Source organism: Pseudochaenichthys georgianus, chromosome 6 (genome assembly GCF_902827115.2).
Source record: "Pseudochaenichthys georgianus chromosome 6, fPseGeo1.2, whole genome shotgun sequence".
NCBI lineage: Eukaryota > Metazoa > Chordata > Actinopteri > Perciformes > Channichthyidae > Pseudochaenichthys > Pseudochaenichthys georgianus.
This window is the reverse complement of record NC_047508.1, coordinates 20054827-20075024: the sequence shown is the minus strand read 5'-3', so window position 1 is coordinate 20075024 and position 20198 is coordinate 20054827. Positions and strand designations below refer to the sequence as shown.

Genomic DNA, 20198 nt, shown 5'->3' with positions numbered 1-20198 from the left:
GAATTACAAAGTCATAAAATGTATGATTAGAGTTTGAATCATCAGTCTCAAGTGGTAGACTGACTTTGACAAGTAAAATCAGAGAGGTGCGACTTTATTGTGCTGCAAACATATTAAAAATAGGGAAACTGAAGTACTTGAAATACTGGTGTTGATTCTGAATTAATTTAAAGTATTGATATGTGTTCACCAAGTGTAGTCGTTTTTTTGTGTGCCAAAGCTATGGAGGTTTTCCAATAGCCAGCGCTTAGGCTTTGGGGTTGTTAAGTGGGCGAGTACAGTCTGCAACACTGTAGTGTAATCAATAAAACTGAAGAGTTGCGTGTAGACACAAATGTCCACAGCAGGGGGAGAGAGAGAGATGAGAGAGAGTATTTCACCGCCTGTCTGGGTTTCAATTTGTCCTAGTGAAGATAGAGGGAGATTCAGCACAGGATATACGATCAGCCTGGTGCGGGGCAGGGACACGGGCACGACACCGCTGGCGTTCAGCCCACAGACGCAGCTTTAGGTCTGGGCCAGCAGTGAGAGATTCATCTCCTTCCTGTCCCCTTGGAGCCCAGAACAGACTGTCTCCTGCACATGAGCAGCCACACAGACTCAAGGCCACCTGAATAATGGCTGTAAGAAATCTAATGGCAGGGAACATTGTGTATTGAGGCCTGTTTGGGGAACGTCAAATAAAAGTAAATTACAACACAAGTTATACAGCCAACCCGGTATCATGGCAAGACGTGAAAATGTCACGTTGGTCCACACTGGGAGACGTCAGGATGACACGATTTCACCCCTTAAAAACTTCACTGTTAGACAGGATTGTTAACATGGCCCACCATTAGAGAAATACCCGGATGTTGAAAAGCAAGCCTCTATCACGACTTTTGGTTCACTATAACAAAACTTTTTCTGGAGAATACGAAGATTTGTTCAGGTCTCACCAGGGAAATGTATATATACTGTACTGCGTATGTTACTAAAGAGGTTTTAGATTGGCCAATCTAAAACCTCTTTAGTAACGTACGTAGACATTTTCACGTCTTCCTGTGATACCGGGTTGGTATAGCTGCAGGTGCTTTTTACCCAATATATATACATTCTCCTTCTTCTCTTTCTCTCTTACACAAGTTCTAACACAAAAGCTGTCACAGATGCTAACATTGTGTGTACATCAGCAGAAGCTATTTGCCCTTATGTCTTAGAGCGTGTCACACAACCTTTCCATCTTTTTCTAGTGTAATGCAACTTTATCATGCTTCCCATTGGAGTGTATAGTATATCACAACCCTTCACATATAATGCAATACACTCTGCTTCAATCTTTGACTTTGGGGACAGCTAACAGATGAAAAAATGAAAAATAAACTGTCAACATAATATGATATGGGAGAGCAGATCATTGATCCTGGGTGTTTTGTTTGTGTATAACAGCTGTAAGGGAACTATTTTCCCATATTGCACCAGACCTCTGAGATCTGGAGATTTCTCTGATTATTTAGGGCCCTTTCAGATGGCTCTGTGGAGAACACAGCTATTTGTTCCTGTCCCTGCAAGTTAGATCTTTATTTTCAATGTGTGAGTTTCTTTTCTACTGCTTTTTTCTTGTTTTCATCTTTATTTCTTGGACTGATTTTTTCTTTTCTCTGTCTCCCTCTAAGGTACCTTGTCCTAGAACATGTGTCTGGTGGTGAGCTGTTTGACTACCTGGTGAAGAAAGGCAGGTTAACACCTAAAGAGGCAAGGAAATTCTTCAGACAGATCATGTCTGCCCTGGATTTTTGCCACAGTCATTCCATATGGTAAGTGAAATGATCCGCTTGTTATTTTATAGTAATTGCTAGTTATACATTAGTTGCGAATGTTTATATTAGACTGTTGGAAGTGCCCGGTAAAACTACTGAATTTCTAAAATACTTTTCAAAGGTACATGTATAAAGTTACACTTATATCATTGTAGTACAATAGAGAAGACTCACAGTGCAGTTCTAATATGTTCAAGTTTAACATGCTTCCCTCATTTCGGAGGTATGTTGGGTTAAAACCAAGCGGCAAACTCTGGGGAACAGCCGGGACGCCAATACGGAAGTGCCACACACTGCAGTTCATACATGGGCCGCTAGGGACTGGCTGCAGAAAGGAGCAATTTCCATAGACCCCCATGTTAAAATGCCCAACTTTACAGCAGAAAAAAACATGTTTCTACCCATGGATGCAATAAATATTATTATCGATATAGTTAGATTCCACCTTCATGATTATGAATCTGTGAGTGAATTGTTTTCTAACACGACCCTTTTATTTATATTAGGTCTTAAAGTGTTTGCATAAATTATGGCGTGGTCACGTTGATGGACACGCACATGCCTCACTGTCAGCTAACAGCAACTTGTCCACTCTGCTAGGCTACAACCATAGAGGCTACAACGTTAGTTAGTCATAACTTGACCCTTTAGCTTTAGCCGTGTTCTTGGTGATTGTGCCTTTTAGGGAATATTGTTACAAATACCAGACAATTACAATGTCGTGCTGTGTGCTTGTACTAACAGAACTTCCAAGAAGTCTAAAATGATAATATTATACATAACCCCGTTCGCAGGTGTTCGTGTGCTTGGTAGCTTAGCTTGTTACTTATTAGCCAGCTAAGGACGTAACCCTTTATGCATACATATTAGGGCTGTCAAACGATTACAATTTTTAATCAGATTAATCACAGCTTAAAAATTAATTAATCATGATTAATCACCATTCGAACTATGTCCAAAATATGCCATTTATTTATGTATATTGTTGTGGGAATGGAAAGATAAATGAAAGAAGGAAGATATATCCATTTAACATACAGTATCTATGTTTATTATAAAAAATGTCTGCGTGTCAAAATGAAAGACACCCCACACACCTATCAATCATCAAACCGTGGGGTCTTAATTCATTACATGTTGATTTCTATCAATGGGGGAGTACTTCAGGAAAGTCGACAGAGGGAGGGGGGGGGGCGGCGGCGGCTAGTGGAGTACTTTGTGACCACAGAGTGTGAACGTTGTGATCAGCTGTTTTAGCGCAGTTCTCCAGTGAAGGGGGGGGGGAGTCTCCCTCCGCAGCTGGTTGGCGTAGTTTTGGCACAAGTCCGTTGTACAGACCGACGTTAACAGCAGCCCTGTCTGTGCACATGGAGACCGACTCTGTCGTCCGGTGATCTAACCGCCTTCTGGAAAAGCTTCACAAGTACGTCGGTACGCAAATGCGCTTTGTGACCCAAGTGACGGTACGCATTTCAGATTACGCACATAACCTGCGTACCAGTTATGTGCACCCCTGTACTACAGCAAAATTATTCTCCGTCGGGACTTCCTGCAACAACACCACGCCGTTATCAAAGATGTTCTATTGAGAAGACGATCACTACGTGACAAAAGTTTTCTAAACCGTGGCTACTGAAATCAATCTTACTAACTGCTGTCTGTGCAATTTACTCCGCGAGTTGGCAGACTTTATTTTGCTTACTTTAACATCATTTTTCATGGTGGGGCTAAGCCATTTCTTGGTAGGGGTGTAGCCTACCCCAGCCATACCCTGGCGCTGCCACTGGTGGCACATATGGGGCGGGCCATTCTGCACATGCGTTAAATGCGTTAAATATTTTAACGCAATTAATTCACAAAATTAATTACCGCCGTTAACGCGATAATTTTGACAGCACTAATACATATACATTTTAGTTTATGATTCAGCCTTGGGTAAGACTTTTATAGTCTATGGCTATGACGCCCATAATGCTAAATGGGAGCAAATGTTAATAGGGGACCCAATTATCCCACTGGTGGCCGCCGGAGCTAACGGAGCCGCAGGGGGCTAGCTTCAGCCGGTGTCTCGGAGCTAGCCCACTGCGGCTCCGTTAGGTCCGGGCGGTGGAGTCCGTCTTTTCTCAACGTGTGAATGACAAGCAATAAGAATAACAAAATATAGCTAATTCTCTTGCAGATTATCTCATTTGATTATGAATGTAACGTTTATATAGGGGAACTACACTGTTAGCAGTAACTTGGTATGCATGTATTTCATGTTAGCTTAGCTTCTTAGCCTGAGCTAGCTCTGTTTACTTCCAGTTCGGAGGCAGCAGGTCCCGCCTCCGCCTCTTTGTCATTATTTGGAGCAGGCGGGATTAGACTCTGACGTCACAGTCGAGCCGTTAGTGGCCGACTTCGCCTACTAAGGACTTCACGGCAACTCTGCAGAATCCTATGGGTGACGTCACGGACACTACGTCCATTTATATATACAGTATATATACAGGTTAAAACTAGGGCTGTCAAGTTAACGCGTTAATAATGCGTTAATGCAAAAAAAAGTTAACGCCACTAATTATTTTCACTCAATTAACGCATGTGTACTTTTTGTCCTCGGCCGCCCCGTAGTTTCAGAGAGCATCGAGTTTAAAATACCATCTATAAGCTGATGCTGACAGCCCCGCTCCTGCCGCCCGCTTGTGGCAGACCACACTTCCACGCTCACCGGCAGGCACCGACTGGCCATCGGGAGGACCGGGAGGGTGTGTGTATGTGTGGCGCGAGCTAGCTAGCTGCGCTAACGCATATAAGGAACTGTTTCAATGAAAACAGAGGAGCGAATTTTCGCCGAGCACTTGACTTTATGCAGGAAGCCAGACAGTGGGACATTGTACGAAAAGTCAGCACACTCAGCACGGATAGTGCGCGCAACATGACTGCAGCATCCAGGCAGCACCGTTCGAGCATATGCCTTGAGCTGCACATAGCTCCAACGATCCATCACAGTGTCTCTCCACACACACACACACACACACACACACACACACACACACACACACACACACACACACACACACACACACACACACACACACACACACACACACACACACACACACACACACACACACACACACACACACACACACACACACACACACACACACACACACACACACACACACACACACACACACACACACACACACACACACACACACACACACACACACACACACACACACACACACACACACACACACACACACACACACACACACACACACACACACTATATTGTATTACTGTATGAGAAAGGTTCCAGGTTGAATTGAGGCGAATATTTGTGATGTTCAGAGGTTGTTTGTCATTGTTCAAATGATAATAAACACACATATAAAGCATATTTGTACACTCATATGTTGATAAGAGTATTAAAAACTTGAAAAATATCCCCCTAAGGTACATTTAGAACAGATACAAAATGTGCGATTAACCATGGACAATCATGCGATTAATCGCGTTTAAATATTTTAATCGACTGACAGCCCTAGTTAAAACCACAAGAAACGCATTAATTATTTGCATAAACCAGTCACATCTCCAATAAACAAACATACCCAGGAGGTGTTACAAAGTCAAATTGGTTGTCATATAACATTGAACAGATAATGAACTCCCGTCTAAAGAATTCAATTTTTTTGTACAGATTCATCAAAATTCAAATCAGTTTATTCATAGCTTTGAAAGGCTGTTTATCGTTCAAACCAATGATTCAATATGGAGATTACAGAACTAAGAACGGGAAGTTGTTTGTATCAACACATTTATTTTAAGTTTATCTTCAAACATCTAACTTAAACAGCTGATAATAGTTTGCACGTGCCAAATAGTAAGAGTAAAATACATGTAGACATGTATTGCCTAATGTGGGAAAATAATGTCTTTATATAGTTTGGTGTAGTGCAGGTTGAAATATTGATGGTTCACTTCTTTTCCACATAACGTCCTCAGTTATTCTTTTTAAAGCTGAGCAGAAGTGACTTTTTTTAGTACACACACAGTGCATTTTCTTTACTTTGCTCAGCTCAGTGTTGAGTCATTGTATTTGTTGAAATCTGCTACAAGGTATTCACTAATGTGATGCATTGTTTTTGGCTTCATGGAGCAATTTAACTGTTTACCAGCTCATAGACTTGAGGCAATCATATACTTCAGAAGTCAAACATGTCAGCGGGGATTGATTTAGAGAGCTCATTTGTGCGTGTCGGTGTGTGTGTTTCCTATATCAGTTTGTGTTCCTAAAGTAGACTTTTTTTTCTTGCTTCTCCAGAGAGTGTGTGCCTCTGCATTCTGTCCCCATTTCCCTGTATAGCAAAGCACAAGGACCATAGAGCAGAATTGGTCACAAGCAGCTTCATAGAAACAGGGGGAAAAACACTGAAATATGTTATTAACATGTTAAGATTCATGTAGGCTAACCATGGCATATAGTAGATGCTAGGTGAAACAATAATTGGTACTCTATGGTAACAATAATAAAGCTTGTTCCTTTTTTATGGCTATACTTGTAACAATTCATACTGTTACTTTTCTATCCTATAGTTGTTTGATATGACTTTCCAGCACTTTACTTTTCTAGATTTTATAAAACCCATTATCAGGTGGACGGATTTATTTCACGTCTGCTCAACACATTAAAGTTTTTCTCTGTGATTCCCATATCAAGGGTGCTTTTTTGACTTTATGCAGTATTGCATAAAGTCACTAAGCATTCAAGCATGGTCGTTATGCAGCTCAGTACAAGGCAAGGCAAGTTTATTTATATAGCACTTTCCAACATAAGGCAATTCAAAGTGCTTTACAAAAAATGAAAGATATTAAGCATTAAAAAAGAAAAGCTAATAAAATAAACATTAAAAGGAAAAATACATGGATAAAAGTTACAGTGCAGTTTAAGATATGAATAGTTCAATTAAAAGCAGCGACAAAAAGAAAAGTCTTCAGCCTGGATTTAAAGGTAGTCAGAGTTGCAGCGGACCTGCAGGTTTCTGGGAGTTTGTTCCAGATATTTGGAGCATAATAACTGAACGCTGCTTTACCATGTTTAGTTCTGACTCTGTACAGTACTCTGTACAGTACAGTATAAACTTGTTTCCTTGCTGCTCACACTGATATCATATCTGCAGGCCGTGGCCTCAGATCAGACATTAAGATAACATTAAGCCTTGCCACAGCTGTGGCATGACCAGAGAGGGTTTTATGATGGAGACTCTTTACCACTCTGCACAGTTTAGTATACTTAAATGTTTCCTGAATACCCTGCTGATGATGAAGAGGACACTAAACCTGTTAAAAACACTAGGGAGATAATCAGGCATAATGTTGCCCGGGCAAACGTTTAAGACATGTGTCATGGATTGAATAGCTATAGTTGCATTGCAGTGATGTGATATGCTTTGTATTTTGCACAGTATAGGAGAGGCGATTACATTCATTGTAGCTGCTGCTCAAAGCAAAGCTATGTCGGGGCCTGTTATGCACAGTACAATTTCATATATCCTAATACATTTATAATGTAGTTATTATCTTGGGTGTTCATTTTATTCTTTTAATATTAAAGGGTTAGTTAGTGTATTTAAAAAAACAGAAGACAAGTGTACCGCTGGTAAAAACAAAACTGTCCTTCCAAAGGGAATGAAAGATATAGGTATTTGTTCAGTGTGTGTAAATAACTGACTGTGAGAAGAACAGATTAGGCCAATTAAAAGAAAGCACCTGGGATTGACAATAAGTGCATGCACATACATAGATTATTGCAGTTCTTTTGTAGTAACATTCAGGAGTAGATCTATCTGCTCCTTCCTGGTTTGCTTTCCTGCTGTCTCCGTTTTAGCTCCTCAAATCTCCTGATGAACACACGTAGAGAATGATGCGTTGTAAAGTTATCATGAGAGGGGGATTATTTTGGAGTGCTACTGCACCCCCTCGCCCTGCTCCTAATCTCAATTAGGGGCACAGAGACTGACAGACGCAGCCCTTCTCACCTCGCTTCCATTTACACTCATGAGATCCCAGCATGCCCTCAATAAAAAATCATTCCTGAAATATTTTTCTTCCGTTTCGACTTGTCTGCGTATGAGACCTTCACAGTGCTCTTTCTCTCTCTCTCCGTGATTCACCATGGGGTAAACACATGCTCCTCAACCCTCCTCTTCTGTACACCTCCCATTTGCACTTTTTCTCACTGCCTCATGCTTCAGCCCTCCGCCCACGTCACATCCCGAAATATCTCTCTTGAGCCAGATGGATGTGAGCGAGGATATGAATGAAAGAGCATAGAAGGCTGTTTGTGACTCAGTGTTTCCTCGCTCTGATTTAGGCAGAGTTTTCTTTTAGAAGTAGACGAAAAACAAAGGGACAAAGGGAAGCACATGGGAAAAGCTGACGAGGGAGATGAGGCAAAGATAGGTGAGGGTGGAAGAAAAAAGGAATGGGAAAGGATTCTTCAGTAAGATAAATGTATAATGAATGCTGAAGCAGCGAGAGATACTATTCATTGTATGCTAACATAAATCCAGTGTCAATCCCCCCCCCCTTGTCTACTTGTACTTTACATGTACTGTATTTGGATACTGTTTCTTAAGTCTGAACACATTTCAGATCTGCAATGTATCCCTCAGATACAGAGCAGATGATTGACAGTCCACAACCCACATGATGTATATTTTATTTATCAATGTGATATGTTCTCTTTCAGTCCCCTGCACCTGCAGGGATGTTAAATGTAAGGGTCAGCTTCAGAACAGCTCTCCTCAAGCTGCATGAGATTCAGGTCTCAAGGTCACACTAACTAAGTGGATGCCTTAAAGATGTAGTTTATTATTGCAGATGATTCACTATCATGTTTACTCGAGATAGATTCCCTACAGCAGCTTCACCTGTATCTTGTTAGTTTGACATTTAACAAAATCCACATCTGCTACTACACTAAACAGAGTACCTGATGTGGCAGTCTGCCATTACTGCAAACACCCAAAAGAGACACAGACTGATTGAAAATACTAAAGTGTATTTACCTTGAACACTTCGGATTTTTTTACTCAGCTAAACTAACAGATGATGAAAGGTAATTTTGAACAGCATTTGTCAATATTTAAAAGGAAATTGCCATTTGAGTACAATTTATCACGGAAAAGCATTGTATGCTTTGATTTTCTGTAATAAATGCACAAGGTTTCTATTCTCATGTGAGCAATACAAGTATATTGTATTGATTTATTTTCGTGTGATTCTAAAGCTTCACTGAGACCCAGTAGTGGAGGTCAAAAGAACCAGGGAGGACCCCAAAAACACTCCTGTATCCAGCCACATGTTATCCCTCTCATTGCATCGTGTCATATGGTGTGAAACAGAGATGCACTTCTTTGCATGGACATAAGCTAACACACTTTTAAACCATCCACAGAAAAAAACAATTTCCCCCCGATCACAGCACACTGTCCTCTACCTCACCCCTGTCCAGTTTGCTTAGTAATGACTTTGGTCTTTCCCCTTGTGACCCTGTTAACAGCCCTGGCTGTGTGTTCAATACAAAGCGAGTGTGTGTGTGGGTGAGAGATAAAGACTATCTGTCACATAAAGTGACTCCAAGCATCCCACCAAGTACAGCAGAGATTGCTCGTGAACCTTGGAAAAGATCCCTGTCCCTAAAGCCTCAACCCACACGCACGCATGCACGCACGCACGCACGTACGCACGCACGCACACACACACACTCATTCCTGACACTGATTATTACCGCCACCTACATGTGCACAAACAAACACCTGGTCCAGGAGTCACATTAAGCCCACGCAGCGGCATAATCATCCATACCATCCAAATCCACCTTTCTCTCTCACTCTGTTTCTCCCACACTCCCCCTCCGTCATTAGATAAACTCCTCTCTTCCAGGGGCTTAGAGGGCCGCATGCATCTGTATATATATATATATATATAGCATCACTTATGGTGACAAATATGGCCCACTTTTACAAAGATAGTTCTCAAGCCAAGAGTGGGGATACAGTGCTATTGGAAGAGGAGCCACATCTGAATGTCTATTTGAATCCATTGTTTTCTGACGATTAGCAACAACAAACGGACAGGGTCGTCTTATTTCACAGTTTGAGGGCTGGCACTTTAGATGAAAATGCATAAGCACTGAAAAAGTTAGTTTTTCATATTATGTGGGCTTTTAGAATATTGAGATGAGAGTGGGTTAAATTGGTTCATAATTGAAAAATTAAGCTGTTTCCTTACATTTGATTCATAAAAACTTAAATCCAATATTAGCGAGACAACCAAATATATTGAAGTAGAGACAATGTAGCATAATCCAAACCTACCTCTTACTGTCTTGCTACACAACACAATAATTGCAGGTGTATGAGGACTGAGACTATAACCGTTCTTATTATTACATGAAACACATGTAGATGCAACATTTCCATCATGTTTTCTACATTGTTTTAGTTTGAGGTTTGACTGACAGTCTTTTAATCATGGTATCTGGTCATGTGCTCTGCAATAGTTTAGGGTTCTGTCTGTCGTCCTATTTAATCGATTGTAATCTTTATACGACATGCAGTTCATGCTTGCCCTATTTGTTATTGTCCATTCTTTGCGCGTCCATTTCTCTATCAATTGCAGCCAATTCCCCCATGGCTGTTTGTGGCTGTGTTTATTGACATTCTTTGGAGAGTTTCCCCAGATGACAGTCTGTCTGTCTGCTTCCCGCAGAAAGCCTGTACTTATAGCCTATCATCATTACGGCTGATGGTCGCTAACAACACAATACAAATATTTTCCCTCTCTTTCTCTCCTTGTCTTTTAAAATTGTTCGAAAGTAATTCCCTCTCCTGCAGAGACAGTTAAAGCACTGAAATGAAAGTGGTCAGAGGAGGAAAGTTGATGTTGAGAGGAGGTGGAAATGGGATGGCCAAAATGTTTGTAGGAAGTGGAGCTGAGAAGGAAGAACAAAAGTTATAGGTTGATTTCCATTACTTTTAAGGGCTTGTAAGGGAAAGTGTAGAGTTTTCAAATGTCGAACAGGCACAATGGTCTAATCTACATCACCCCAGGTCTGTATTGGAGGCCTGATGTTGCTCTGGCTTTTTAATATCTATCACTCCAATGCTTTTCTGACAGCACTGTTTATTCTGCCTTGAAGCTCTGCTGCTCACACTATCTTCCTCTGTCAAACCCCTCTGGATTAGGAGCAAACGCTGGGATGCACACACAGATTTAGCACAACAAAGCAAATATTTTGTTTATTACAAAACCAGCCATCATTGTAATCCCACATTTGACTCACTGCATTAGATGCAACAATGCATTACATCCTCAGTGTTGCTCAAAACCCCAGAGGAATAGATAGAAATGCCCCAGATGGCACAAGATGTGACGCTCTTACTCGAGAGACACATTTTGTGAATAAAAGATAGCTGTGTGCCTTCTTCTCAATACTAATCCAGTTTAAATGCAAATCTTATGACAGGAGACTGCTTAAATATAAGTGGGCCCCAGTATAAACAGGCACTAAGAGCCTGGCTATAATTTGTGCCCGAATGACATATGATGTTAGAAAACAGCTTCGAATGTGCTCCTTAAGGAAAAATGGGTCTGTATTGGAAATTGCTATTTCATTGACTTATTGAAATTCAGAATGTAATGAACAATAAAGTGTGTCATAAAACCATCATACAATATTCAGAGCTTTGGATCCTTGTTAAATGACCATTTCTTGTTTTTATGTTGCTTTGTGAGATTTTGAATGAGCATATTAAATATGGTATTTTAATGATTTTCACAGAGAATATTTATTATATGAAAGAACACCATAAACTAATGGATAGAACAGTGGACAGGGGACTGTTTAGCATCAGCTGCATTTCAGCTGATACATTTATTTTACTGTTAACAAATATATTGCTAAATATTTTGTTCATAAACAACGTATTTTAACCCCACTTACCCGTATCCACATGTCCTTTTCTTTTTATCTGAACCTAAATACATACATTCCAAATGCGGTATTAACTTGGCTACTTGACTACAGAATAAGAAAGCATAGAATTACATTCACCGAACACTTGCTTTGAGCAAAATTGCAGAAAAAGACCAATTCCATTAGCCAGCAGAAAAGGGGGAAAAAGACAACTTTGTCTTTCTCATCCCTCATTGCTCCTAATATACGATACTAACCCCATCGGCTAATGAACGATTGAGTCAGCAGTCAGAAAGTTGTCCTATTTTGCTAATGTGTTTATAATATTAGCCTAAAGTGTTTTCATTGAGTGTTCTTGGTCTCTCTCTAATTGGGTCAACAGAAGCCTAAAAAAGTTCGAGAGAAAAAAGGGAAAGATTAAAAGAGAATAAATTACACAGAGGTGTGCCCGAGGCTAAATGGGTGCATTTTGACTCACAACGATGCTTAAAAACTCCACTTCAGCTAGCAATAATGGTACCAGGACAGCTTTAGCCCTTGAAAATGCAAGAAAACAGGTGTGCTTTTTCCCAGGCATGTTAATATGTCAAAAAGATGCATTTCAGCCATTACCGTTATTTTCAACTGTTTCACTTTAGCTAAGTAGTGCAACATATCTTGCGATAACACAGGCTCTATTAAACATGGTGAATGTGAATGTGTCATTATGGGAAAAGTATATTTTCCTTTGGCTGGAGAGTTAAGCAAAACTGCTCATCACCATAAACATGTCTTGGATGTAATAGGGATCTGAGCCCAGAGAGAATAGACCGATTACAACCCTCTGTAAAACAGAACATATCAGCATGATATGTACAAATGATCACAAGCATTAAGGGCTTGGTGTTAAATTGCAGGAATCATGTCTAACAGCCCCACTGGGGTCTGAACCCTGCTCAGGCAGCATGTAGACACGCATGTGCGCCCTGTAAATTACACTGAATGGCATCACAAGAGATTAGTGCATAGTGAATTATGGGCTATGTTCAAGGTAGTACAATCACATGTGTATTGTTTTTAAAAATGTGTAACATGATGAATGATAGGCATTAAATAATAGTGGCCCCTGTTTATTGTTCTGTTCTTTTCATGTACTATATACTGTATGTTCCCCTATAGTGATAACAATTATATGCAGTCATCACAGAGTATTGTATTACAAAAATCCAAGACTTGCTAGTGGTGCATAGTTACGATTTCCTGGAAAGAAAAACGTTACATTTATGCTCATTGCTGCTTTTGAATTTGTTTAACCGCGTCTCTTCCTCTATGACATATGAGACCCAACAGACGTCTCCGGTGCAGGCCTGCTGTGTGAGCGAGATTACAGTGGCAAACTGCAGCCTAATGTGCCAGAGAGGCAGTTTAATGTCCAATTATGGATACCAGGGTCCTGACAACCAATAAAGCATCCAGATGCAATTTGTCCCCTTGATGCTGCTAGATAAACACGCTGTTGCCTTTTTTCTGTTGTGGAACAGTCTTTTGGGGTTTGGTTCTTTGTGTTTTATATGTGATTTTTGTGATAACACAATGTTAATGCCATGTTTATGAGACATGTATTTAATGATTTAGGGTGCATTTATGAATCTGAGGCTGACAGTTGGATTGGACTTAGATATGTATGACCGTTGAGGCTGTGGCTCTTAGATTAGGGTCTGTGATGATCAGCAGGTTATCTGATGCTAATAGTCAACAATGTTGGAACACTGCGTCAGAAAAAAGACACAGTCGGAGCCGTCATTGCCGTTTATTGTGTCATTGATGCCACAACAAATTGTTAAACTGCCTTCTGGCCCTGCGATCCACCCCTATGTCTACAAAGTTACTATTGGATCTTTTGTCATGTGTAAACTCCAGTCACAATGGATTTGTAACTTTTAGCCATGTAAAATATTTAGTTGCCAGGAGAAATATAGGGTGGCTGTGGCTCAGTGGAATAGTGCGCTGAATGTAGTGCGCTGAATCCCACTGCAGTCAGCATGTCGTTGTGTCCCTGGGCAAGACACTTCTCCCCAAATTGCTCCTGTGGGGATTGTCCACAGTACTGAATGTATGTAAGTCGCTTTGGATAAAAGCGTCTAACAAGTGACATGTAATGTAATATATAATTTTTTTTTAAGGCATATTTGATCAGGAATGTTGACTAAGACACGCATTGAAAAGATACTGACAGTTCATGTTTGTTCCTTCTTCCTTTGACAGTATTAGTAAAAATGACTAGGCTCCTGACTTCACTGCCAAATGGTGGCACGCAGGGTCGGCGTCATGGGGGGTCATTCGAGGGCCATGCCCCCCCAAATGAGTCACTGTGCCCCCCCAACGCAGGGTGGGCAAGCCTTGCCACTTTGCCGTTTTTTTTTTTTTAAATCATACAAGTGAAAACGTTTCCACTAAAGGTTTTTTGTGTGAAATACATCAGAAATAAAGAATACAAATATAAAACACAGCCTGAGGTGTGCTCACTGCTGCTTTCTGATTGGTGTGTTGCTTGACCAATGACCCCCGACTTTTGTTTTGTTATCATTACGAGCTGTGCGTTTAGATGAAAGCTGATGGCAATCTGTTCATCTGTTACACTGATTATACAGTAAAGCCATCGAAAATAATATGATATACAGTACAGTACAAGTAGCCTACTTCTGGGTCTCTGTGTTTCATTCAAGCTCGGCTCTGTGTGTGTGTGGCACGATCGCATTTTGTGAGTGCGCGAGCGGTAACGTGGAATGTTGTTGTTAGCATCTGGTTAGCTAGCTATGCTAACGGATATAAAGAGCTGTTTCTACACCAAGGTGGAGGAGAGACCTCTCCTGTCAGACTGAGAGGATCGTATAACCAGGGGTGCACATAACTTTTTTGCCCTAGTTCTCAAAGGAGCACCTGGAGATGTTGCTTGGTGCTCATCCTTAAAATGAAATAAACCGTGTCTTTTGGGGGGGTCTTTATTTGCCAGACACACGGCACTGAACACACATGCAGAGGTGAACACAGAACACACATGCAGAGGTGAACACAAGACAACATTAGCACGACCAGTAATCCTACAAGCTGTCATCACTACCCTCCTCACTGTCTTCCTCTCAGACATGAGAGCTGATGATGTGGCCTACTACTTTCTCTCTGGTTGAGTCTGCGATTAGCTGCTTGCATCCACAAGTCAACAGCTGGGTTTGGGTCGAAAGTCTCTGTTGTCATCTTAGACAAGTGGATGTAATCAAATAAGTATGAACATAACCAATAACCTACCATAGCCAATAACAAATTAATGTAACTTATTTTATTTGTGTTGTTCATATTTTATTTTACCTTAACATTTATTTATGCATTTTTTTTATCTCCAGTTTTAAAGGATATTTTTGGTTACTGTTCTATAGTATACATTGGAATTATTTCAAACCTGTTTATCCCAATAATTATAAAGGAGTGCCTTGGAAATATATGTTTACATCAATTGTGATCAAAACGTTTGAGACCACTGAGATAACTTAGACTAAAGTGAACTATCTAAACACTCAGAGTCCTTTACCTCACTGAGCTGAAGTTATCAGCCTCTCAGTCTGACTGGAGAGGACTCTCCCTCCACATCATTGTAGAAACATCTTCTTCTTATATCCGTTAGAGCAGCTAGCACCAGATTCTAATAACAACTGCGCCGGAACCGGTGCACCCTCCCTATCTCCCTCGCTCCCTCGCTTCCTGCATTTTGGCTGTGAGCTGCGGGTGCCAGATAAGCCAACATCCCCCATTTTCATCACTTACAGCGCCCATTGTACAGAGCAAATGAAACGTGTAACCGGGGTGAAAAGGCTGTTACATCTACTTAATTATGAATGTTGTTACATCAAGACCGAAAATTAGGATGAGCCCCAACGGTCAAAAATGTTTTTTTCCCTTCCAGAACTGCCAGCGCAGCGCCTAGCTCCACAGATCTGGCGCCCTAGGCGAACATCTATAACGCCAGTGCTACGGGCCGGCCCTGAGTTCATATGCAACTCGCAAATGTCTTTCTCTCTCTCCGCTCTTCTCTCGTTTCCTCTCCTTTCGCTCTCTTCTCCCTCTCTCAATGTTGGTACGCAAATGCGCCTTTTTTCAAATGACCCGGTGCTCTTTTTTTGGCGGAGGTGCGCATGCGCACCTGCGCACCAGTTATGTGCAGCCCTCTCAGTGAGGTAAGGACTCTCTCAGTGTTTAGATAGTTCATTTTAGTGTAAGTTATCTCAGTGGGTCTCAAACGGTTTGGTCACCATTTATGTAAACAAGTATTTGCGAGGAACACATTTATATGATCATTAGCCTATAGTTATTAAAAAAATAAGAGAATAAATGAAAAACGGGTATAAAATACTATAGGACAGTAACACAAGAATACAGTTTAAAAGGGGAGTGATTAGTAAAATATCCATAAAGAAAAAGTAAATCTGTGTACAGTTCTGTTTTATATGGATGTTGAGAGATGTAGGCTGTCCATAGATCTCTTAATGTTGCTCTCAAAGTGCACCAGATTGATGCATTTAACTTCAATATTTAAAAAATAATCTTCCCGGGGAAGCATGCCCCCAGACCCTCCTAGAGGAGGTTAGGTCCACCCCCACCTAAAACATGTTGACATGGATAGGATACTAAATACATTTGCACACTTTTATATGGTGGCCTATGTCCATATGTTTCTGTGTTGGTGGTTGTGCCACAACCGTGCATGCATGCACAGGTCATAGGTGCGCTAGAAAATAGCACTACACCCTGCGATGTGTGTGAAAGACAACAGACTTTACAGCATGTTTTTTTAAATTGAAGTTGCGTTGGTGTTTGTGTGTTGGTTGTTGACGGCAGTGTGTGCCCCCCCTTGGTAAATGATTGCCCCCCCATTCGATTTGTTCTAGAGCCGACCCTGGTGGCACGTGTGAACTGATAAAGGTTTTAGCTGGGGAGAAGATGCTATCTTTGTTTTATTTCAATTAAAGTAGGGATCACACAGACTGCCGTTTCACAGTGTGAATGTATACTAACCATCAAGGGTGTTAACTACACGATAAAAGGCTATTGTTTCTATTAACAATTGAGATGTTAACCTCTGACACAGCAACAGCTTATGTGATATGATGATCCTCTCAATAGTTCTTTTTAAGCAGGGATACAATGTCTGCTGGATATCATCCTCCACACTGTGCTTAGCGGAAAATAATGGCAGCTAATGAACACAACCTCTGTGGCCGGCTCCCCTTTGCTCAGCCAGTCTGCTGGTGGCTGTCTGGGAGATGAGAGGCGAAGAGGGGGGGGGAGCAGAAGGAGAAAGGACACAGCAGGGGGCTGTCACACCTCGTACCAGCCGAGCGCTGAGGTGTGAGCCCCCTAGCTCCAGCATGGACCGATCAAAGAGAGAGCTGTTGCAGAGGAGGGGGGTGCCGGGAACAGCTAAGGATGCTGAGTTGTTCCCAGTTGCACTCGCGGATGTGGATCCTTGCTCGATCCGCAGGTGTTCGATGGACCTTGCTCTTCGTTTTCCCTCGTGTCTTTACAGTAGTTTATAAAACCTATGATAAGCTCCTTCATGTTTCATTAACTCTTTTATGATTCTGTTTCACTATCTTTCAGCCACAGGGATCTGAAGCCGGAGAACCTGTTGCTAGATGAGAAGAACAACATCAGGATAGCAGACTTCGGCATGGCCTCCCTTCAGGTTGGAGACAGTCTGCTGGAAACCAGCTGCGGGTAAGTGATTCAGAAATCAACGTGATGCATGTTTTCTAATGCAATGTCTGACTCACTCTGCAAATGGATATCCTGAAGGTAAAAATAGGTCATAGTTGGAGGGCGCATGGAGCTGCTGGTAGAGAGACGGAGAGGAGAGTAGAGGAGCAGTAGAGAATGATGAGTGGAGCTATCAAGCCCTCTGCGAGGTGCCGCATTCTGCAGCGTGTGTTTATCGGGCAGGGTTGATCTCTCGTAGGGACACGGTCAGTGGCTCTCACACAGAGTGCTGTCTGGCTGTGAGCAGGGCAACGGACACACATTCAGTCACGACAACACCATCAATCCCACAACGACCGCAATGAATTCGCTTGGAGGAAAAGTCACTTTTCAAAGTCGTGGGAGTGTTTTATATTCAACTCTGAAGCACAGTGAAAAGTGCAAAGGGGAAAACAAAAATAACAATTCAGTCGATGATGGTTGTTTAATTTGACGTACTTGTTTATAAACTGAAGATTCCACCGATGCACAAAAGGATTTTTCTCCTTCGAGTTTTATTTCCCCCTCACTTACCTGAAATTCACACTGGAAATGAGATGTCAACACAAAGCACAGCCAGTTCTCTGTTTTGTTTTCCCATCCTAATGAAGCCTTGTACTGTATGCCCGAAGTAAAACAGGTTTGCTTAGCTAGTGGAACATAGAGCTTTGATTAATCTTTGAAGGTTCACAGTGAAAAGAAACATAATGTCATAATGACGTCTAGAAATGCTGTGTTGGTATCACATGGACCTGTAAATCTAAATTGGGTCTTTTTGTGTGACTTTGATGTCTTACTGTCACTGTGGGCAGGGCAGGGCTATAGAAAGAGGCCATTGTGCCATCTGTCCCCAGCTCAGACCTGATTCTGTCCAGATTATATCACCAAATCAGCTGAACTGAAATGACACACACTTGAATACACGCAATTCTGCAAACACACATATGTGCAAACACACACATGTGCACACAGCGCTGGCAAGGCTTAGTTCATCCCTGACCTGGAGGACCCTTTGTCCTCCCCTTCTGTGGTTGTCTCTGTATGTCACCGACTGTCTCTCTATAATACACACACGCACATTAAGTTGTGCACGCACGCACACACAAGCATGCAGGCGAAACGGTTGCATAATTTTTCCAGCAGTAGCGCAGTGCCTAAGCTTTCATGACTCATCAGTAGAGTTCAGGCCAACTGAGAGCAGTTTTCTATCTGCAAGTACAATATGCAGGATTGAGTCACTCTGCAGCCATGATGACTACACTGAAGTGTTTCCTTTTCCTAGAAAGGCCGCATAATGTGTGAGCTCTTGCTCAGCTTTTTGTGTGCTTGGTGATTTAATCTGCTTCATGTTTCATCACCATTTTGACTTTCAATTATGACGTGCCTTATCATTAGTGTTGGAACTCATTGTTTTTGCTGACTTACTGAAATATGTTGAATAAATCTAATTAAAATATGGAATATATGTTGAAGAGGTTTCAGCAGATTGCGGCAGTGCATATTTGGTTCTATTTATTTTGGTCTAACATATTCTATATATTCTTTTCATTTATTATTTATGTTTTTTGGTGTAGGTTATGGATATGCACCACATAGTTGATCTAGTTTTTTAAAAACATTTAAAATATGTATTTTTATATATACTGTATAAATGAATCATGTATTTTTTTGATCTATTTTGTATAACTTGTTCTTTAGTCAAATAAAATGAAAATGTCAACAAATCCATAAAAATAAATATTTGAATGCAGTGAATCTGATTAGCCCCCCATATTGGTCCGGTAGGGGCTTGGACTGTGAGCCGTAGGGTCGCCGGTTCAATTCCCCGACCAGACCTAAATATGGAGTGTGGACTGCTACTTGGAGAGGTCCCAGGTCACCTCCTGCCCTGCCGTGGTGCCCTTGAGCAAGGCACCGGACACCCCCTCACCCCCCCCCCCCCCCCCCCCCCCCACTCCCATTGCTGTGTGCTCTGCATGTGTGACCATTAAAGAGGGTTTTATCCCTCCCTCCCTATTCTATTCTATATATGTTTACAAAGAGCTGAAGCTACTTGTTGCTGCTGGGAACTCAGAGCGGTCTTACTGATGCACACACAGCCAAGCGAAGTAGTTCAGTGTTTGTTCCACTCTCAGCTCCATCACCGCATGCTGCGCTGTGTGTGTGGTTATTGATTATTCATGCTCTTCTGACTGTCCCATCTCCAAGTGTAGATATGACAGTTTTTAATTAAACGCATTTTTCTGGCCCCCTCTCACCATGCAGCTGTCTGACACAAATGTATTCCATTTTCCACGGGTAATGGAGCTGAGTGAAGATGAGACTCGCCCCAGGTAGAGTAAGGGGAGCCTCACAGCACATACATACAGTCGTACACACGTATAGACAAGGAGAAGCATTGGCAAGCGCATACAAATATGGATCCGGGATCCTGTGTATAACCTCTTCCTCCGTCCGTGAGTTTATCAGTGCTCGCTGTTTGTTTCGCGCTGCTGCTCTGATTGATGAAATGAAATGATGTTGTTAACATCGAGGGGCTGCACACATTTGGTTTGAAAAGATGCTTTTTAATAAAGATGAGCTGTATGTCTCAGTGTCTCTTCAATGTTGTCGACCCATGCTGCTCTTTAACTGCTCCATAGGAACTCGTATCTCTT

General features: G+C 41.6%; 1 protein-coding gene across 4 annotated transcripts in view; it reads left to right on the top strand.

Annotated features, from left to right (window-relative positions):
- brsk2a (BR serine/threonine kinase 2a) overlaps positions 1 to 20198 on the top strand; it is a 174334-nt gene that overhangs the window by 116302 nt on the left and 37834 nt on the right. For all 4 annotated transcript variants that reach the window (XM_034084351.2, XM_034084350.2, XM_034084349.2 and 1 more), the window contains exons 4-5: positions 1656 to 1796; positions 17407 to 17523. In XM_034084351.2, coding sequence (XP_033940242.1) covers positions 1656 to 1796; positions 17407 to 17523 — 258 coding nt within the window. The remainder of the gene's footprint in view (positions 1 to 1655; positions 1797 to 17406; positions 17524 to 20198) is intronic.